The sequence below is a fragment of the Parasteatoda tepidariorum genome, chromosome 8, assembly GCF_982258835.1.
Source record: "Parasteatoda tepidariorum strain Cologne lab strain chromosome 8, Ptep-v5.0, whole genome shotgun sequence".
NCBI classification, from domain to species: domain Eukaryota; kingdom Metazoa; phylum Arthropoda; class Arachnida; order Araneae; family Theridiidae; genus Parasteatoda; species Parasteatoda tepidariorum.
Genome location: NC_141762.1, coordinates 51,594,031 through 51,615,625, shown reverse-complemented (window position 1 = coordinate 51,615,625; position 21,595 = coordinate 51,594,031). Strand labels below are relative to the sequence as shown.

The 21,595-nt window shown below is 32.5% G+C and overlaps 2 protein-coding genes across 5 annotated transcripts in view; one reads left to right on the top strand and one right to left on the bottom strand.

Annotated features, from left to right (window-relative positions):
• The window catches only part of LOC107450242 (UNC93-like protein), a 50,918-nt gene that overhangs the window by 18,494 nt on the left and 10,829 nt on the right, over positions 1–21,595 (top strand). Inside the window, exon 1 of one of the 4 annotated variants that reach the window (XM_016065997.5) lies at positions 11,477–12,874. The exons of 2 other annotated variants lie outside the window; for them this stretch is intronic. In XM_016065997.5, the coding sequence (XP_015921483.2) occupies positions 11,885–12,874 (990 nt within the window). In that variant the 5' untranslated portion in view covers positions 11,477–11,884. Of the gene's footprint in view, positions 1–11,476; positions 12,875–18,453; positions 20,518–21,595 lie in introns of those variants that run through there. One more of the 4 variants, XM_016066000.4, reaches the window with a different exon arrangement.
• Positions 416–5,745, bottom strand: LOC147806154 (uncharacterized). The gene has a single exon (XM_087150303.1). It carries the CDS (start codon positions 5,238–5,240, stop codon positions 786–788), a length of 4,455 nt encoding a protein of 1,484 aa, XP_087006429.1. The 5' UTR covers positions 5,241–5,745; the 3' UTR covers positions 416–785.

Genomic DNA, 21,595 nt, shown 5'->3' with positions numbered 1-21,595 from the left:
TTAATATTTTGGCCTAAGACATTAACATTCTGTAGAAAACAACAAGATTTCTTAAAATAACTCAGATAAATCTATGTAATTTATGTTATGATTTCAAGAAGCCAGGAAAATGACAACACAAAAACATACTCATCTTGAAAAATTTTTTGAAATAGATTTTGAACCAGAAAATTGGTTCTTTATTCATGCTACAAGGCATGTTCAAATAGGAGGGTGTGATATCATACTGTCCAAATAAATAATTAGACCAACAAAAGAACGTCTTTTCTTTCCAGCCGCTACGTGCGAACTCTCGACCTTTATTTACAACATCTCCATTTGCTGACAGCGCCATCGCAACATGGAGGCATGACACCCCCCCGACAAGATTGCGCTACACCTGGTATAGCGAAATCTGGTCCACACTATAGGATAATATATATATATATACAAAAATATATTTAACACTTAATTATAAATAAAACAGATGAATAGAACACTTGTTACAATTACTTACACATAAAATATGCAAAACGCAGATGAAAATAGTAGAAATATGACAGATGTATAGTTGCTTGGTTATAACGCATCATATATACAATTACTATGTACAAATCAAATTTATATAAAACTGGTATATATTTCTATATAACTACAGATGAAAAGAAACCTTGATACAATAGATTCGATATTACCATGAAAATTAAATTTCAATTGAATTATGTATATTTACAGATGAAAAGAAGCCTAGTTATAAAACAGATTATTATATATGTTAGTTTGTTTTCTAATAAACACACCAACATTCAATCACTTACTAGTCTTGATAGACCATCAGCATTTTTTAATTGAGCACCTGGGCAGTGTGTGATGTGAATATTGTACCTTTGGAGAGCTAAAGCCCACCGTTGCAACTTAGCAGATTGTGGTGCTGACTTCTGTAAAAATATTAGAGGATTATGATCAGTTATAATATCAATATTCGCACCAAACACGTAATTTTCAAACTTTTTGATCGACCATACTACAGCATACGCTTCACGTTCAATAGTAGCCCAGTTTTGCTGCACTTTGTTCAGTTTTTGGCTAGCAAAACTGATTGGGCAAAGTTGACCGTTATCATCTCTTTGGGATAAACAAGCACCAACACCATAGGAACTTGCATCACACTGTATAACATAAGGTTTTTTTGGATCTGGAGTATAAAGGGAAGGAGCTTCACTCAACTTTTTCTTTAGTTTTTGGAATGATAATTCCTCTATGTCAGTCCAAGGAATAAGCTCTGGAACTTTCTTTTTGGTTAAATCCGTCAATGGTTTTGCTATCTCAGCATAGTTTTTTATATAATTTCTGTAATAATTGAAGAGACCTAACGCACTTTTTAAAGCTGACTTGGTTTTAGGTGTTTCGATAATTTCAATAGCACGAAGCTTTTCAGGATCTGGTTCATGTCTACCATCTCCTATAATATGACCTAGATACTTGATTTGTGTTTTTGCGAAAACGCATTTCTTGACATTAACGGTGAATTTCAGATCAGTTAATTTGGTCAGTACCATATCTAACTGTTTAAGATGCGTATCCCAGTCACAAGAAAATATAGCTATATCATCGAGATATGCTTTGCAGAATTCACGATATTCGCTTAAAGCACTATTCATCACTTTCTGAAAAGAAGCTGCTGCGTTGCGGAGGCCAAATGGCATTACCTTCCATCTATATTGGGCTTGATGAGTTTTAAATGAAGTAAGATCACGGCTTTCCTCTTCTAAAGGAATTTCCCAGTACCCTTTTAAGACATCTAGGCAAGATATAATTTTAGCATGCCCAATTTGGTTAATGAGGTCCGCTGAATTTTCCATTGGGTAATCAAAGGGTTTTGTTACGGCATTTAACTGTCTGAAATCGATGCATAATCGCATACTGCCATCCTTCTTTGCCACGCAGACAACTGGGTAAGCAATGTCTGCTTCGCTGTGTTCGATAAGACCTAGATTCTCTAATTCCGAAATTTGTTTGTCGACTTCAGTCTTTAAAGATTCGGGAATTTTGTAAATGTAGGGTTTCTTCCTCTCAGCACCTGGTATTAATCGAATTTTATGTTCACCTACATTAGCTACTTGTACTTTACCAGAGAATAATGATGCATGCTTGTGCAAAAGTTCAAGCAACTCGGTTTGTTTACTTTCTTCTAAATGACTAACATCTACCTCAATGTCATCTTTTCTTAACGAAGGTGTTATAATCGGTGTAGGATGAATTTCACCAAATTCAACATCGTCTTCAAATATAACACCCACAGTTTGTGCTCTAGCATGAAAATGTCTTATTTTGTTAGCATGAATATGTCGCACATTGCCATCTGGTAATTTAACCTTATATGAATTAGGATTAACTCGTTCTATTATTTCGCCTGGTCCCGTCCATCTTGCGTATAGTTTATTCGAAGAATCCGGAATGAGTAAATAAACTAATTCACCTTTCTTAAACTCTTTCATTCTTGTACTTCGATTAAAATAATGAGCATAAGAATTTTGTTTTTTAGTTGTAGTCAAAGAAGCGAGATCTGCGGCCTTTTCCAAATTTATTTTTAATTCCTGTAAATAATCTACTGCCGAATTGCTAAGATTTAGGGGTAGTGGAATCTCACCCGACCAAGAAGATTTTAAAACTGACAAGGGACCTCTAGCTTCGCGTCCATACATAAGTTTAAAAGGAGATATGCCCGTCGTACAATTTGGTACTTCGCGGTACGCAAAAAGTAAATATGGAATATGTTTATCCCAATCGGTAGGATCTGAACGGATAACATGGTGCAACATCTGTTTAAATACCCTATTCCATTTTTCTACTAAACCATTGGAGGCTGGGTAAGACGGAGTGGAAAATCGAGGACTTGCTCCTAACCTATTTTCAAATTCTTTCGTCAATTGCGACGTAAAATTAGTACCCTGGTCACTGCAAATTACTTCTGGAATTCCGGTACGCATGAATATCTCTAAAAGGGCGTCGCATGTTGTCTTAGCAGACAAATTTTTTAGTGGGACGACTTCAGGCCATCTAGAATTTTGATCAATTAAACATAAACAATATTTGTGTTTTCTACCTGAGGGTGGAACAATTTCTCCAATTAAATCTATATTTACCGTGTGAAAAGGATATGGAGCTCTAACAACAGGGGTTATAGGAATTTTATCAGATTTTCGCTCCGGGCTCTTTAATTGACAATTTTTGCAGGTTTTACAATAATTTTCAACATCTTTTGAAACATTAGGCCAATAAAAGGATAATTTTATGCGTTCTTTAGTTTTCCGTATTCCTAAATGATTCTCATTATGAGCTAATTGAAGAACTTTATCCCTATAAATTTTAGGTAATACTAACTGATATATTGTATCGCCACTAATTTTATCTTTATGAAATAATAAATCATCCCGCAAAAAGAAATTATTCTTTTTCAAACTAGCATCTTGAAAAGAATTCTTTAAAGTTAAACAATCTTTCTGCATTTCTCGAAATTTGTTAGCCTCCGAATATTCATCACTAGAACTGCATAATTTATTAGTATCCGACATTAAATAAACAACGCACCCTGTTTCACTTTCTTTCGATTGAGAAAATGAATTCTCTGACCTTGGTGAACTTATATTCATTTCTTCCCCCACGTCTACTGACGGGTCGAATTCTAAAACTAAAGTGTTTTCGATTTCAGCTGAATCATCATTTTGACAAATCAAAGAATTATAAGCGTCCGGTGTAATTAAGCAAGGGATGTTTAATTTATCTGTTAAAGCAAACAAAATATTTGAACTATAAAATAGACAATCGTCAGGGTTTTTATAATAAACTGGCAATACTGCTAATTTCGCCTCGACTTGTTCTTTAAATGCGGATTGTAAAATTATTTTTCCCTTAGCTTCTATTTCTAAAGACGGAAGTAGGGTCGTATTCAAAATAGAGATCTCAGCCCCGCTATCGATGATTGCGTCTATTTGTCTACTTGCAATAGAAATAGAGACTTTTTGTAAAGGGTACAAATTAATTTCATTTAAAGTTTTAGAACTCTGCAAATGTTTCGAATTTACATTTGTAACCACTGCAGTGTTATCACTGGATTTATTTATAGACGTTTGTGTGTTACTTCGTGTCTTGTTTTGAATATCATTACTGGCTTTATTTGATTGCTCATAGTATTTATTTCTTCTATTTGGGCAACTCTTAGCCATATGTGAGTTACTAGAACAGATATAACATTCGCGTGTGTAGGGAAAATATTTGTTTTCTCTAGTAAATGGGGAGTTTCTGAAAGGAGGCGGAACATACTTATGGTTTCCATTCGAATTGTGATTGTTGTTATAAGCCCTTAATTCGGTTCTCTTTTCAGTTATAATTTTTCCTCGAGATGTAAAATATAAGTCACATTCTTTTGCTAACTCAAGTGGCTTAAACCATTTTTCGCCCTGCCTAACGTTAATATGTGAGGCTGTATCTCGATCTAGTGTTCGAAACAGTTTGTCTGACACTATCAATTGCTTTAAAGTTTCAAAATCCTTTACTCCTCTCAAATTTAAATAGTAATCGAAACTCGTAGTTAAGCGCGAAGCAAATTGTATATGTGTTTCGTTTTCTCTTGATGCCCTTCTAAAATTCTCTAATACTGCCTGCGCTGTGGGTTCAAATTCTCTCAAAACAATTGATTTAATCACCTCATAATTGTTTAGATCTTTCTCTGTTATATAAGTTAAAATATTAGACGCCTTTTCCTCTAACAAGTTTAGTAAAATCTCTGCTTTATATTTCTCGGATATATTTTTTGTGTTAAAGGCTCTTTCTAAGGAAGTAAAAAAAAAGCCCCACCCTTCCGACTTACTCGGCACTCGAATTGTTAATGTTCTCACACTTTTTATTAAATTTTCTAAATTATCGCAATCCGTTTCACTGGTCACTGTAGTCTTAGACGTGTCAACTAGGTTACCTCTAATATTCGCAATTTCTAACTGCTTTTCTAATTGAGCTAATTTTAACTTTTCTAACTCTATTTCCTGTTCTGATTCCCGTTTTGCTTTTTCTAACCTTTCCCTTTTTTCTTCCAAAACATTCTCAATTAGATCACGTAAAAACTCAATATCATTTTTAAATTCATCGCTAGATTCAATTAAGCGCTTTAAATCCACTATTTTAGCATTTTCGGGAATTATTAAACCCAATTCTTCTGCAATCGTAATTAACTCATCCTTTTTAAGGTTCAACTTAAGTGCCATTTTTATATTTAGTTATTAAAAGAACTACACTTTAATATCAGTAACTCAATCAACTAATCACTACGCTTTCATCGAAAGCAATTCTCTTCACTAAACACTAATTAACAAAGTAAACTAACTCCTCTAAAGCAATACACATAGTAAACTAAAAGCATCACAAATTACAATTAATCGAAGATTCCACTTACCCCTACAACTTAAATCATACTCAATTATTATTATTCAAAAGGGGAACGCCATTGCACTTCCGCTGTATCGGGATCGTTGTCCAACGAAACCAAAACTATCGCTCAAGACACAGAATTAAATATTGTAATCCATAACTTTACATAAATCATCTCTAGGTCTACTGGCCATGTTTTGGCTCTAATTCTCGTATGAGAGCGTGCTGTGATATCATACTGTCCAAATAAATAATTAGACCAACAAAAGAACGTCTTTTCTTTCCAGCCGCTACGTGCGAACTCTCGACCTTTATTTACAACATCTCCATTTGCTGACAGCGCCATCGCAACATGGAGGCATGACAGAGGGTATCTAATGAATCTATTAACATAAGATATTGATTGCTGGCTCTATCTATTTTGGTTATAAACCACTAAATAAAAGTAGCCAGGAAAATGACAGATTTTCTTGGGACAAACAAATAATTGACAGAAAAATATATTTCAAACGAAGTTTTTGTAAATAATACCCTCTGCGTATATTCTAGAAATGCTTACACCGTTTGAGATTAAAGAAATTTGATATTGAAAAATTTATGGGAAGTTTTGAAGTTAGTTATTATTGGAAACATTGTTTGGGACATGCCAGGAAAATGACATTTTGAAGTTCAATTAAATTTTTTAACTATACAAAACAGTCAATGCTAGTGCAAAATCATTTTAAAATGCTAACAGCAATGCAATTTATTACTTTTTTTTAAAAAAAAGTTCTTTTATAGTATTAGATCTTGGAGCAAGGGACAGTGAATTGTCATATTTCGTGAAAATCACCCATGTACGTCCTAGTTTATTATTTCCAAAAGTAAAATGAAAATAGAAAAAATGATTGATCTCAAGATTTCTTACCCCGGAAATATATTTATCAAACTACTACTGGGCGATTCCATGAAAAAGGGGAAAAGCATCGGAAAATTCAAATAAGAATAATGTTATTATTTTGGATTTTTTCTGAATTAGAAAGGTTTGAAGTTTGATAATTTATAAAAAAAATTTTTGAGAATTCAGTTTTTTAGTGTTGGTAGCCCATTTAACATTGGCATTTGCTTGTTCTGATTTGGGGGAAGAACATGGTCAGATTCTGAAAATCAGTAACTTAACATTATCTTCCTTTCAAAATGTTCCAAAGAATAAATATTGTTTATTACACTTAGTTGAAATATTGTGCAGTGTTAAAATAACTTTTTGTTGTTAAATTCACTTAATTATATAAATTTCAACTAAACATTAATGCATGTAACGTAAGTTACCAAAAACTAGGAAAAGTTTTTATGTGTAAAAAAAAACATGTGATACAAAAGTAAGAATATTATTTTTTCTTTCTTAAAGGCTAGCACTAAATAAGTAGCAATAGTTTTTTTGAAAATATTATTTATTTATTGTTTTGTGCACTATTCAATATATGTAACGTAAGTTACTGACTTGCATGTAATGTAAGTTACCAATGTGAAATGAGTTCATTTCTTTTGAAAATTGGCATATAAACTAAATAAGATGTATCCAGCTACAATAACAAAGTTTAAATAAATAAACATTGCCTTAGGATATTAATTTTATTGAAAATCTTTGCATTAAGTCATTTTATTGGGTGTTGGCATTCATATGTTTTCAAAGTTGGACGAAATCTCTCTACAAGCTAATGGTGGCAAGAAGAAAGTACAATTCTTCTTCATTCAGTTCGGTCTTCTTCATTCAGTTCGAGAAATGTACCAAATGTTTATGGAAAAAAAATCCAGAATGCAAAATTGGAAGACTAAGTCCTTTGAGCTCCGTCCAAAGCATGTCTTGCTTAGTAGCAAACCTCCCAGAAATGTTTGTCTTTGTAAGTATCACGAAAACTTCGAATAAGCTACTGAAGCCTTCAGAAAATTCCATAATGTTCCATCTTACGCAATACTTCAGAAAATTATTTTTATGTTCAGAAAAAACAGATGAGTGCTGGTCTGGAGAATGTGTGCCGGTGGATATCAAAAATGTTCACATCTGGTCAGATGGGCCAAGGAGTCAGTTCAAGAATCGATATATAACTCCGGTCTTACCTGTTTTTGAGATTCATCATGGAAAAATATTGATGTGGAATTATTTTGCCACGTCACACGGCAAGAGTCCTGTTGATGGGACAGGTGGATCTATTAAAGGAAGTGTAAGAAATACCGTATAGAAAAGAAAACATATTGTCATCAATGCCTCTGAGCTTGGGGTAGCAACACAAGAGCATTGAACAAAAATAAATATGGTAGAAATCACACCAGAAGATATTAAGAAGTGTCAGAAAAAGTTAATCTGTCTAGTCTATTCTCAAAAGCTCCACAGATTAAAAACATTAAGCAGATCCACCATTTAAATGTTCAAGAAGGTATACCAGAAGGGTTTTTTAAGTGAAAGATGTTGAAAAACAAAATGATGAATCCAAAATAAAAGCTGGAGATTGGTATATGGTTAGATACGAGGAAATATAATATCCTGGTGTGGTAATGTCTGTTGATGAGCAAGAATTTAAAGTCAATGTAATGGCTGCTGTGGGAATCTATTGGAAATGACCAGGAAAAAGAGATGAAATATTCTACCAGAAAAAAAGCATGGTGAAAAGAATTGAGCCCCTATACTAGTTAATAACAGAGGACATTATAAGTGTGCATAGTAATGTCTGAATCAAGTGTGTAAATCAAAAGTTTTTTGAGTTTACTTCATGTACACTTTTTCTCCCTTGCACTATACTGTTTAAATATGTTAATTTGCATTTGTACATTACTGGAGTAAAAGTTTGATGCAAAGGGAATTTCGTAACGTAAGTTACTGTAACGTAAGTTACCCATTTAAAAAATTATATTTAATTTAACTTTTGAAATAAAATCCTAAATCTAGGCATAATAAATATTTAAACATGTCAGTAAAATGATACATATAATCTTAATCAATTAACATTTGTATAAGAACAGAATTTTGCCTTCAAGCATATTGCAAATTTATGCCATTCCTTTTTCAGTAACGTAAGTTACCACACTAGTTTTAGGTTTTTACACTGCTTAAATTGAAAAATATTAATTATTCTAATTAGTTTCCTTTTGGTTTTGATTGAAATTTTAAGAAATCACTTTATTTTAGATTGTGTATTAGTATTATTTGTTCGCTTCTAAGTTCTCAGTGCAATAAAGTTTCTGTGAATGTAACGTAAGTTACCATGGAATAGCCCTACTATACTTTTTTTGAAAAGTTGTATCTTATCAATCCATTTGTATACATTTACAAATCCTATTTTTTTACGTTCGGACCTCATTTCATTGTCATACAAAAATGCCATATGACTGTTTGACTGAGTGATATAATCATAGCCATCTAAGATTAGAAAAATGTGTTTCTGGTTTAAGTAAAGTGGAATTTAAAATCAACAGTATTATCAACGTATATATAGGTCAAACCGTCATTTTAAGTTAAGTTCATAAAATCCAAATAACTGAAGCTGAGTTGTGATTTCTGAATTTATTAAGTTAAGAAATAATATATTTTACGTGATGGACACTTATGTTTTGAGTTTTTCTGTTCTAGAATCATTACCCTCACCCCATCATTCCCTCATTTTATGCATTAGTGAGGGAATAACAAATTAATTCTAATTTAAAAATAGTAATTAAGCTTAATTGATTTTTGAAATCAGTTTTTTATGGATATATTCTTGCAAGAAAGCAACTTATAATTCTCATCTAGGTATTACTTAATTTTATTTTACTTTAAAAAAGGCATGTGAAAATGATAAATGTAAAAGCTACACCCTTATGATACCTGATTTAAATGGATTTCACCGGTAAAGCTGAGAATTAAAATATGCCGTTATTTTGTTCTAAAATGAGAAACATTAAAATTCTTATTAAAATATTATATTCTGGGGGTTATTTGTTTTTTGAGGAATGATTAAATACTTTAAAGATAAATTCTGAAATTATGATGTATCAGTTTATTTTTTTGCAAAAATTGAATTGTGAATTGACGATGAAAATATGCTGCAATTTTGTTCTAAAACGTGAAACATTAAAACTCTTATTCAAATATTTTATACGGGGGGGTTATTGATTTTTAAAGAATGCAACACCCTATCTGAACATATTTTAAAACCCTAGTGACATATTTTAAAATTATACTGAGGCACTATTTTTTGAAAAAATTTTTTTATTTAAAATTATTTTCTGAATTATATTTCTATATTCTAAATTAAAGTGATCAGACGTGCTCAAATCTTGAAGACTGTACTCAAATTTCCTTGATTGTCCTCAAAAATTTTCAAACTTTTTGTGGGCAGAAAGTGTCTCCAAATTTAAAAATATGTCCTCAAATTTACTTGAAAATTTTCGAAAGCATATAATCTTTTTTATATGCTAGGAAATATGAAAAAAAATCTGAAATGCGCATGTTTTTTTTAAACACGATAGTTATGTTTTACAGATTACAAAAAAAAGTACCATGCTAAAAGATGAAAACACCATACTGGTCTTGAAATAATTTGAGCAAAAAATAAATAAATTTTAATAATCATGTACTGACTCATTTTGTTCAAAATCTTCAAAACTGCTCAGTAATAAAATCAAGTTTGATGGTTCACACATCAATTAATATTTTCCATAGATATATGGGTGGTCTAAAATCATAAAATTTTTCGAGAACGCTCTGCTGATTTGTCCTCAAATCATGGTTTACAAATCTGGTCATCTTATTCTAAATTGAAAAAGATCTATAAACTTAATGCCCTTTTTTTAAAAAACAATTTTTTCGTATTTTAATTGAACAGTGGAGATATGTGAGGGTATGACACGTAAGGTATGGGACAAAATTGGAAAGTTTTGCTACTGGGCTGTGGACAGTAGTAGTATTTTTAAGGGTGATCACTTTTTAAAAAAATTGTAAATTTTAAATGATTAGGAAAGTTGTTGATATTAATGGTCGTAATGTAAGCCCTTTGAAACATTTTTCAAAATATAATAAATATTATAAGCTTCATTTCTAAAATGAAGAAAAATCTTAAGAAACAAGCGTGAAATAAAGTAATTTTCAGAATATTCTAAAATATTCATAACAATTCCATATTTAAAATAATAATAATAATAATAAAATGCACATGGGGTGCATTTCTAACCAAAAAAGTGTTGACAGGAAGATTACTTTTTAATCCCCATTTGTTCATTAAGTTGATATAATTGTCTTATTTTTAACATTTTGTAAAAATACATTAAAAACACTTTTTTCCATTTCAAAATGTTATGAAATCATAAAACAAGCATAACGCACAACGGAGATGTAAAAATTATTACCGTATTAATGAAAATGACCCATATACATCAAATATTACTTGTTTTTAATTGGATGTTTTTTTTTCTTTAAATATGTCAAGCATTTCTCGTTCAAATAAGCAATGTCTTTAGAAAAACATTAGCTAGTTTTTACCTTGAGAAACGTCTGAGAATTTTGAAGGACAGAAATTTTTTTTATTAACTATAGTTCCTTTAGTAAACAAGAATATACATTTCTCTCTTCCTGGTTAAACCAGAAATAAGCATGTTTTAAATATAGTTTATTTTAGTGCTTTTTTTTTTTTTTAAAAAAAAAGTTGTTTTGAATTTGATTGTACTCACGAAGAGTTATTTTTCTTATACTATTGGAATTTTTATAGGGTGTACTCTTTCATGGGAAGAGCTTATATAAAAAAAAAGTTAAATTGAAGAATTAAGCACAATATAGGGACAAGTAACTAATATTAAATTTTTTTGATACATTTAGTTCAAGCTTAGAATTATTACGTTTTTACTGGATTTTAATTAAATGAAATATCTGAAAAAAGTGTTTCATTTTATTCGAATTTTCACATCTATAAATTTACAATTAGAATACGCGAGAGTGATTTTTTTAAATAGATAAGTTAAGCATTTCGTAATTATTTTCTTATCACTCGTAACCATTGTTTTATGTAACAGATATTTGTTTGCGTTTCAAGAAATGCAATAAATTTGACATTGACATCCATAATAATCGTTTATTTGCTTGTTCTCTTAATGATAATTTTAAAAATGCCATCTTAAAATACATAGTCCTACCTTATCGCTCAGCGTGAGTAGTATTTTATTCTCTTCAGTTAGATGAAATCGCTTTATTTTTATTTTCACGGAAGAACGAGTGTTAGTAGTCTAGCTTTGTGCGCCGATAATAGAAAAGGATTTCAGACTTCGTTCTACGTAATGGCCTTTCACGCAATGACTGAAACAGTTCATTTAGAAAATAATACGCTTTACTTCCTATTTGAAACACTTAACTTTCCTTACTTTAAGTCATTTTTTTATACTTTTTGTGCAATAATTTTTTAGAAAAAAAATCAGATACTTCTGAAAATTACTCTAGCGAGTTGTTTAACTGTTGTTAAACATCCGGAAAAAAATCACCATGGCCAACGAAGAGACCTTTGTATCGTACTTAACCCATTCATCTAGTGTAAATGAATGTTCCCATATTCTTCAAAATCCCGTAGTCGACCACGGGTCTGTGAACTCAAGTTACAAGACGCAATTAATGGAAGAAGTACCTTTAATGAGCAAGCAAAGAATCATATGGAATCTTTTTGTACTAAGTTTCAGTTATCTCATGTTCCAAACTGGATTTTGGGGTTTGACCAATCTTCAGAGCACCATGAACGCTGCTGGTGGAATGGGTCCAGATTCACAAGCTGTGATTTATGCCGCATCAATGATTTCTTCTTTGTTTTTACCTGAAATTACCATTGAAAACTTCGGCTGCAAGAGGGTACTTATATTCACAACAATTCTAGGACTACCATATCTGGCATCTAATATGTATCTTCGTTGGGATGTACTGCTGTCAATGTCTACATTATTTGGACTGATAAGTGGACCTTACAATGGCGCCTTGACTGTATACATTGACGAACTTGCCATCCGGTACCAGGCCCTGACCAAGCAAGATTTAGAGTTTGTGGTAGCAGTTTTCTTCGGGGTGTACTCCTGTTTCATGGAAGGTACCCAGATATTCGGCAACGCAATTTCATTTATCGTAATAAGTGAAAGACATGTCATACCCAGGAACTTAACTGATAATAATACTCTACCTTTAAAGTGTGGCATTGATTTTGATGCCCATGGTAATGTGACCAATTCCAATTTAGAAGTTCCACCTGAACATGAAAGGATAGTGTTGGTGTGTACCTATGTAGGTATGGGTTTATTTAGCGTTCTTTTATTGTGCTGTTTCTTAGACCCTCTGAAAAATGATATCAAAGAGGGTAGTGGGTGGAAATCTGCATGTCATCGCTTTTTAGCAGCTATTAAGCATGTTGGCAATCCACATCAAATCCTGCTAATACCAATCACCATACTAATAGGAATAGAAAGTGCTCTATATTCTAATGAATTTACTGAGGTAATCTTATTTATAGTTTTCTTTTATACATAGTTAAAAGTTTTTATAACTTACAATGCAGATATATGTTTTAATTATGTATGGTGTTGTATAATCACCGCGCTTTATCTTTAAGATCTTTATCTTTAAGATCTTTATCAAACATGGAAACTTAAGCAATTACTAGAAAATGCAAAAAAAGTCGATTTGTAACGAATCACTGTAGAATTAAACTATCGTATCTGGTAATTTCCTTCTATCGACGCCTTTTCTTATGGATGATATAAATCCTATTAACTTTTATCATTTAGAATAATTAAGAGAAGCTTTAAATTGTATAAAATAGGTTTAACACATCCAGGACTGGCGGAACGTAAAAAAGTTGCGCTTTCTCAGGCTAGTACGCTCCGATTACGTATACGTATTACGAGATATGATTACGTATACGTAATACGAGATGTGATATAAGTGTACGGAATTAATCACGTAAGTGTAATCTTGGGAGACTTGTTTCATGCTGTGAGAAGAGAATCGTGTGATCACGTGTATGTGATCACGGTTCCAAAGGGGTTAAAACCTCAGAGGTAGTTTTTATACTTAATACTTATTTTAATTTGAGTTCTTTTTTTCAAAAAAACTATTTTAAATTTTACTATTAATATAAGCTTGTGGTTTTCATTAGGTGTTCATTAATTCATTTTCGAGAAATATCATTAAATATATGATAACTAAGGGATTTCGAGAACCCTCTGTAACTGTAACTTAAAATTACATATTTTAGATTAAAACAATAGAAATTACATTTAGGTATTTTGTTGCGAAAATAAGGTTTAAATATGTTATAATTCTAGTTGTACACTCCATTTTATAAGTTTGACGATGATAAATTTCCCCGAATCTGGATCTATCTACAGGAGGGGTTCTTAACTTTTTGGGTCGTCGAGTCTTCCTGACCTGTCATCAAAGCTTCTTTGGAAGGGCATTCCACCCAATTGGGGTCATGAATTGAGACCTATTTCGTGTTATTCATTCCAGTAAAATGTCTAATACTGGCTAGAGAAGGGGGGAGCTCTTGCCTTCCTTTGAAGTGACCCAAACTCGAAATCCGTTGATCCAAGCTGATCCAAATGCTGCTCCCGGGCGCGATTTTCCAATCCAGCGGCTCTTATCGACACTCTCAACCGTTTAGCATTTTTTTAAAAATAAAGATAAACATGATTTTTTTATTTTTTTAGTTCAGGTAACTTATTTTAAGTCAATTAATAGCGAATAATTGCGTTATATTACATTATAATTGCGACCACCTGTAGCCAAGAGAAAAATTTATAAAAAAGACAGCGAGTCGTTGTAGGCTGTTAAATTGTAAATTAGCCTCCCGGCTTACATTGACTACATCGTGACGTAAAATATTCCCTGTAGTTGGCGGATCAAGGGTTAGAATTTCCTTTGTGTCGAGCTAACCGGGAGGATTTTCGTGATTTTCTTCTTCATGGAGATCTCGTGCATATTATTTCCATCAAAAGCCCAAAATTTGTCTTCTGAGTTGGAAATTACAAAACTATGAAATTGAACATTGTTTGCCGCTCTTGCAATATAGGAGCCGGCTGTTCAATCCAGGTAGTTTTATGATAGTTTCTTTTTATATATATTCCGTAAAAATCAGCTGTTTCATTATCTTCCTAGAAATTTTATGATGTGAATTGTTTCAATATATAATGAAATAGTAGACCGTGGCCTTGAAAAACTAGACTCATAAAAAAGAACATTACAGCGAAATTAAGCGAAAAACAATCGTATCAAATGCGTTCAATTCGTAAGAAAACAAAATAAAGCTGAAACCGTAGTGTGGAAACTGAGACATTGCGATTCACGTGAAACGTCATTACGCAAACGGCTGCCTTTCAACATCACGTGTTTAAATAAGCTCTCCGTCATTTTGTTTGTGAAACAGTTACTTTTTATTATTTATGAAATGCCTGCTGACTGTTTGCCTCAATCGAAGGAAGTGTTTTTATTCTACGTCATTTGTTTTCGTTTTATGTATCTCAGTTACGAAAGTTTTTTTTTATCATTACTAGGTCTTAAAATAGAACACCACTGCAATACATTTTTTAAAATATAAGAGAGGTTTTATTTTATTTTTTATGGAGTTCAACTGTAAGCGTATTCGAAAATATTATCTAAAATTGTATGTTAAAACTCTTGCTATTCCCTTATTTTGCTCAGACGCAAATATGGATGAAATAAAACTTCATTAAATTTTTCCTAACACTGCTTTTCTTTCTCGCAGGCAAATAACTAATAGATGAACACTAACATAGGATTTGTTTAAAATTGCGTTTTGAGAAGTTATTAATGAATTTTACTTTTTAAAGTAACTGTGGCTCGTTAATTGTTTTTTTTTTTTTTTTTTTTTTCTTTACGGCGCTTTTCATACTCCTGAGCTAGTTCCAATAGTTTAATACAACCGTAGATTTTTTTTTCTTTTAAAAAAAAGCATCGTTTGTAGTTTTTTGATTGGGTAATTGAAATACTGCCTTATAAGATATTTTTCATTCAATAAGTATTCTACAAGGTTTTTTTTTGTTGTTCTTTTCATTTTGTTTCATGTCACAATTTTATCAACGAAATTTTTTTTTCTTCCTTAAAACAAAAAGTTTTTTAATATGCATGCGTGTTATTAAAACTTTAAATCAATTGAAAGAAAATTGAAAAAAAAAATATAGACAGAAAAATAAATAAGAACATCAGTAGTGATTATATTGTTCATCTGCAAATCTTTTGGATGCATGTAAGGTAGCAAGTCTGATTTTTGAAGGTAGTTTTGTTCCTTATTTTTCTTGTGTTGTTTGTTGTTGTTGTTTCTATTGCCACTTGCCATACCAGCAAGCCTGCTTGGGAAACCAAATGAAATTGAGGCAAAGGGTGCGTTTCTTGTTTTTCAGAGACACCATCTGTGGCCAAGAATACGATTTCAGTCACATCCATTCATAGGGTGGAACCATTCATACATCCATTCATTCATCCATAGATCGTAATTTTGACCCGAACCAGAGAAAGATCAATCTCGAATTTAGTACCCTCAGAGTTATTAATTTGTTATGGGAATTTGGAAAACTTTGTAACCCCGACATATTTAACGTGCACCAGTTACCATTTAATACATGGGGTTTCTTCGACCAGAGATATTTGAACTCCCGTTCTCACGAACATGAGTCCAAAATCCTACCAACCAGGCTATTCTGGCCCTTGAGTTGTTTGTGATGCCTTTTTGTTTAACATGGTCTTACAAGTGGAGTTTGAGAATCTTAGAATTTTCATTCTTAAGGAAAAGAGTCGTGTTATCCCAGGTTATAGACATCTCGCCTCCCAATGAGGTGAACCGGGTTTGAATCCCGGCAATGGCTGGCTGATACGAATTCTGAACCCGGCTCACTCTGATCACCGTGCTGACGTAAAATATCCTCAGTGGTTAACGGATTATGGGTTTGAGTCCCCTTGCCGTCAGGCTATTCGTGGGAAGTTTTCCTGGTTTTTCTCTCCATGTAACGTAAATGCGGGTTAGTTCCATCGAAAAGTCGCCCACGAAGTCAAATTTCTTCCAATACTTGATCCAGGAGCTCCCTTGTCCTCTGGATTGGGTTCAAAATTACAAGGTTACGGAGTTGAACATTTGTAGTCGTAAACTGAAAATCGGCTGTTCAACGACGGTTATAAAACAAAATAAAATCTTAAGGATATTTGTTAAAAATAAATAAGTAATTAAACGCCTTCATGCATATTGCTTCATTGTTTGTCCATCATAAGAGGACAATTGACCTTCTGAGAGATCATTTTGATGCGGGAACATCATTGCGTTAAACCTTTTATCCCTTGTTTCTTTATCTTACTTTGGTTTCAATTTTGCGTAATCGCTATTTTAACTGATGGTTTCGAACCATGAACTCGCCTTAAATAGTCTTTTTTTTACGATGAGTGGATAGTAAACAAACCCTTTGGCTCTCTGGGTTTATAAATAATTTATATCTCTAGGTTTGAAACGAAATCTTAAGATTACAATAGTTGAGTGCAAAGAAGATGAGAGCTTAAATGGAAAGTTAAGTATCGAGGTTTTGATTTGAGATGAATCAAGAATTCTGCTGAGATAGCAGGTAAAGGTCGTTTTCTTACTCTTATAGCTTCTTATAGCTTACTGCTTCTAACAAGTTGTCTTACAGAATTCAAAATTACGGAGTGAATTGTTTTTTTTATAATCCTACAATTAATGAATTGTACTCACGCTTTTCGCATGCAAAGGCTGAGTTTCCTCAGTGACTTTAGGGTTCAAACTCGTGGCATTCTTCGTCGTATTCTGGAGAATCTGGACACCTCTAGAAAGTGTTCTATTTATAAAAAAATAATTAGGCATTTATGTAGTTTTCTTGTAAGCTTTGATGTTTTTCAGCAACTTCTGAACATGAATTTGAGATCTTCTCTTTCGCCAACACTGGTTGTGGCAGTGTGAGGGTGGGTGACCTCTTGTATTATTCTGCGTAGGGAACGAAGGTGTGCGGTATTGGTTCTAGTTAAACTGCTCTACAGTAAAGTGTTCGACTTCGCGTATAGGTCGTTGGGCTACCGAAACGGGGGTGCCATCCCCTCTACAGAGGATCAAATTTATGATGGCATGTCTTTGGATCGTCCACAGGGATGTTTCCCAGACCGTCGCCAATAGCCCATTGTTCAGCTCTAGTGCGACGTAAATGAACTATAACTACACGGTACAAAAAATGTGCACCGATATTTTTCAAGTTTTATTTATTTATTGCTACATATACGTGTGCAAGTTTGTGTGCTCGATGCAAAGAACATCTTTTAAACCTCTTTCAAGTTGAGGAATAGATAGAACAAATTAGAGAAGAACGGCACAAATATTCAACCAAGTTTATGGCGGGGCTCGAACCTGCTATCGTAATTCGGAAAGGACGATATCCTTCGGCTATGGAGGTTCCTCAATTTTTGTGTTTTTTTTAAATTTATTTATTGAAACACATAATTATGCAGGCTTGTGTGCTCGACTACTATGTTTCATCCGTTCTCTCATCTTGACGGTTATAATTATTAAATCGATTTCAATTTGTTGAAGACCGGGATATCCTGGTTGGAAAGGGGTTTTGGTCGTTGGTTCTTTCCCTGTCGACCGAAGACTCCCTGCGTACAAAATAGTGACTGGTGCACGCTAAATCTGTCGGGGTCACAAAGTCCTCCAAATTTCCATAGCACATAAATGCCTCTTGAGGTACTGGATCGGAGATTCATCGAGCTCTGATTCAGGTCAAAATTATGATCTGCGGATAGATGTGTGTGAATATGTCCTCCCTGTAAAACGGGATGTGACGTATGTATGTTGTTTCTGGCTCATCCTCAGAGATGTTTTCCAGATAGTTGCTAATAGTCTATTCTGCAGCTCTAGTGCTTAAATAAAAAGTACCGAAATACAATTTGTAGTAGTAATACTTAATTTACGTCGCAGAGGGTATGGCTTCTCCGCTTTGATAGCTCGACTACATCTCCACTGAGAATAAAATCGAGAAGCATAATATCTTATTATTTCTTACGTTTCAACTTTTTACGGTTGTAACTACGTGGTGTGAGCACAGCAGCTGTTTTTACACAGCTGTTTTTAAAATATTATTCAAACCTGGAATAAAAATGTTTGAAAAAATTGAGGGCACTATGTGATCCAATTCAATAATATTACTTTTTGCAGTGCCGCAGTTGAGTGTACTAAGTGCTATATCAGATTTAAATATGAAACAGCCCTTCAAAGTCTGTTCAGTGCAAATAAGGTATAATAAAAAAAATAAAATGATCTCCTGAGTTGACTTGTAGACTCATTAGAATAACTTTTCCAATTAAAGAAGATTTTGAAAACAGAGTAATAAAAATAAAGGGTTTCATAAAATTTGGTATATTTGCACTGGTATCGTCACATTGACTTTTTAATTTGTATCATATTTAAAATAGCGCATTAGTCTATTTTTTTTTCTGTGCCTGATATATTCAACATTTTGTATTGGGGCTCGTTTAACCAATTTTTGTCAAAATCAAAAATAATAAATTTTATAGAGTCATGTGGTTCAGCCACATGGTTTATTGTATCTTGCATATTGCATTGTTAAAGCAGGATATAAGCCTATGCACTTGACTAAAATAAAAAAATATTTGCAATTTTTCTAGTGGATGAATTACAGAAGAAAGCAGTATAAATTACTATATTAATCATAATATTAAAAATATAGGAAAGATACATAATTTTTCTTTTGACTTTTTCTGTTATTTCTTCGGAGCTGATATTTTAATATTTATTCTTTATAAGAAAGTATATGATTTCGTTGTAACTTCTTTTATTCTTTATAAGAAAGTATGTGATATGCATTATGCCAAAAATTGCAGAACAGCTAGTTTTGAATTTCTCCACGAAGTTCAGATTATATTATTTCGTTTTAAGATTAGTGTAGGTTTGTCAGACATCATTGCAAATTCCAGAAAAGAAAGTCAATTCTGTATTCAACGCCCCATTTTTATACGAGTCAATTTTCTCAACTCTGATCGCTGCAATGCACTACGATTAGTTCAATTAAGCATTATTTTCTTTAAATTAACCGGAGGCTGCAGTTTCAATTTTGATTCACATATTTCATTCTAAATTTTATGTGATATTTATTATTGAAGAGACATAGAGTCTTAAAGATATTATTGAAGCAATGATGGATCACTATTTGCTTCAGCATGATCACCAAGATTTAATAGAAAATGAAGCAAATGTCGAAATTAAACTCGCTTCTCCGCTGATGTCAAAAGCAAGGATTTTGTGGAACTTTTATGTCTTAAATTGCTGTTGCTTCGTGTTTTACACAGGATTCGGAGGTTTATCCAATCTACAGAGTACCATGAACGCTGCTGATGGTATAGGACCCGATTCGCAGGCAGTTATTTATGGTTGTTCAATAATTTCTTCCCTCATGCTGCCTGATATTTTGATTGAAAAGTTCGGTTGCAAGAAAGTGTTGATTTTTTCTACACTTCTCAGTTTGCCTTACATGGCTGCAAATATGCATTTGCACTGGGAATTAATATTTTCAACTTCGGTTTTGTATGGATTAGTCAGTGGACCATTTAATAGCGCATCGGCAATTTACATAGACGAACTTGCAACTCGTTATCAAAGTTTAACCAGCAAAGACTTAGATTATATCTTGGCTTCGTTTTTTGGAATTTGCTTCTTTTTCAGTGAGATAAGTTTAATTATTGGAAATGCGATCGCTTTCTTTGTGCTGCGATCGAAAAGACCATTGGACATCCAGTATCATAAAATACCATGTGGTATGCATTTTCAAAACAATGAAAACGTAACGGGTTCATATCTGGAGCCACCAACCCAACACCAAAGATTGGTTTTGATCAGCATATATCTAATTTTAAGCACTCTTAGTATTTTCTGGATGTACTTGTTCTTAGATCCCCTCAAAAATGACATTGGACTTGTTAGTGGGTGGAAAAATGTCCGGAATCGGTTTTTGGCTCCGATCAAGCATGCTTTAAAATGTCACCAAATTTTACTAGTTCCTATTAGCATATATATTGGAATTGAAAACACTCTCTACTTGAACGAATTCACTGAGGTAAGGTTTTTTACTTATTTGTTAAGCGATTATGGTTTTATTAAATTATGGTAGTATTAATGATTGCATCCTTCGATTCAGCACGAATAAAAACATAGAAAACAATACTTCATTCGTCTAGACAGCAATTTTAGATTCTTAAACAAATATAAGCCTTACACTGTATTGTTAATACATTCTGTGCAAAAAAAAAATTCTTCGGAATTAGTACCTCATTTATCTGGATAGTAATAGTGAAATTTTTCCACAATAACCCGATGCGCGAAGTCTTGCAACTTTTTACCATTTACTAAGAGGAGGATACTTAAGTTTTCCTTTAGACAGGACCATTTTTTTAGGATGTTAGGTTTAAATTATTAAATTTAATTGTACTAATAAGATGACTTATCTATGAGTAGTTAAAAAATGAGGTTTGTTTCATAAATGAAGTGTAATTCATAATGAATTTCCTACTTTTGAATTTAGTTTTCGAGATATCCTGTAGGCAAATGAATTCCACACATTTTGATATAGTTTTTAAGACACTCTGCAGGTAAATGAATTCCACACAATTTAGTTTTTGAGACACTCTGCAAGCAAATGAAATCCACGCATTTTTATTTATTTTTTGAGTCACCTAGAGGGTCAAGTATTTTAGCTTAAATTTAAAAACTATCTTCGTTCTATTTATTCACGTGATTTCTAAGTATAGAAATAAATATCTATCTCTGCTGTAATTTATCATCGCTTGAACGAAAACCAACAATTACATAGTCTACAAATTACTATCACCTTGATTTTAGCAGTATCTTAAAAGATCTTCCTCAAGGTTATATTTAAATATGAAAGAGTTATTAATGTTTAAGTTGCTTTATACTTTGTAGTTGAAACATTCTAATTTTAAGCAAAATTATTCATTCAGTCGTTAAATATTGATAACCGGATATGGTGCCGACTAAATATGGTAAAAAAATATCATTAAAATTACGTAGGGTTAACGCAATTTAAATCACTTCATTTAAATTGCTTGAATTTTTATAGAAACTACTGGTTTAAATAAATTTTTTTTTACATGAAAGGAAAATAGATTTAAGTAAAA

Coding starts and splice junctions, on each gene's coding strand:
- LOC147806154 (XM_087150303.1), bottom strand. CDS start 5,240: ATGGCACTTAAGTTGAACCTTAAAAAGGATGAGTTAATTACGATTGCA.